The 831-nt window shown below is 47.4% G+C and overlaps 1 protein-coding gene across 1 annotated transcript; it reads left to right on the top strand.

Moving 5' to 3' along the window:
- Positions 1-10: 10 nt before the first annotated feature.
- On the top strand, positions 11-807 carry LOC105462221 (gamma-aminobutyric acid type B receptor subunit 1-like; the record flags this gene model as incomplete). Its single annotated transcript, XM_011708745.1, has 3 exons — positions 11-141; positions 284-527; positions 761-807. Coding segments are annotated over exons 1-3 (368 nt in total), but the record flags the coding sequence as incomplete, so codon positions are not given.
- Between the last annotated feature and the right edge of the window lie 24 nt (positions 808-831).

Genomic DNA, 831 nt, shown 5'->3' with positions numbered 1-831 from the left:
GCCGCAGGACAGAACGATAATAAGGAACGTTTTGAGAACAGTGTCACTGCCCTTATTCATAAGTATGGCGACCTTGTCGGCGCTCGGTATCGTGATAGCCATTGGATTGATCGTATTTAACGTCTATAATAGGCACCGAAGGTATACTATAATGTTGCGCTATATACGTACACTACATTGTGCTGAATTCGTTAATACGTTATCTAACATATACCACCACCCGGGCCGGGCGGCCGGGCCGCAATCTACAATCGATAGGCTACAACCGATGTCTACCTTTCAGAGTTATATATTCGTCTCATCCCACCGCCAACACGATAATGCTGATAGGAATAATAGGCTGCTTCTTGGCCGTGTTGTGCATAGGGTTTGACGGTAGGTTCGTCACGCCGTGGCAGTTTTTGATAGTCTGCCAGGCAAGAGCGTGGACGATGTCGGTCGGCTTCACCCTGGCGTTCGGTGCCATGTTCAGTAAAGTGTGGAGGGTCCATCGACTCTCTACGAAGGCGAAAGCCGATCAAGGAAAAGTAAGTCGTAAGCTTGGATTCAGGGCAAGTCGAGTCTCCGCTGGTAAAGCGGTACGAATGATCTTTAATAATTCAAATGATCTTCACTTCGCTAGCTGTGTAGCGAGATGTATGAAACCATTTTCTGCTTACTTTTTACCATGCCTCTTCCGCCTGAGACGACTCTTCGCTGCGAAGACAATCGTACCGCTTTTCCCCCTGAGTTCCTCATTAGTAACGAGACTGATTTTTAGTTTTTCATCAAGATGGAACCATCCTGCATGGTTTGCTGTTCCCGCTCGTATGCCGTCTTCTGCTTGCAAAT

This window comes from Wasmannia auropunctata, unplaced genomic scaffold, assembly GCF_000956235.1.
Source record: "Wasmannia auropunctata unplaced genomic scaffold, wasmannia.A_1.0 LD268118.1, whole genome shotgun sequence".
Lineage (NCBI taxonomy): Eukaryota > Metazoa > Arthropoda > Insecta > Hymenoptera > Formicidae > Wasmannia > Wasmannia auropunctata.
Note: the sequence above shows the minus strand (reverse complement) of the source record. Positions and strands in the feature narration are given on the sequence as shown.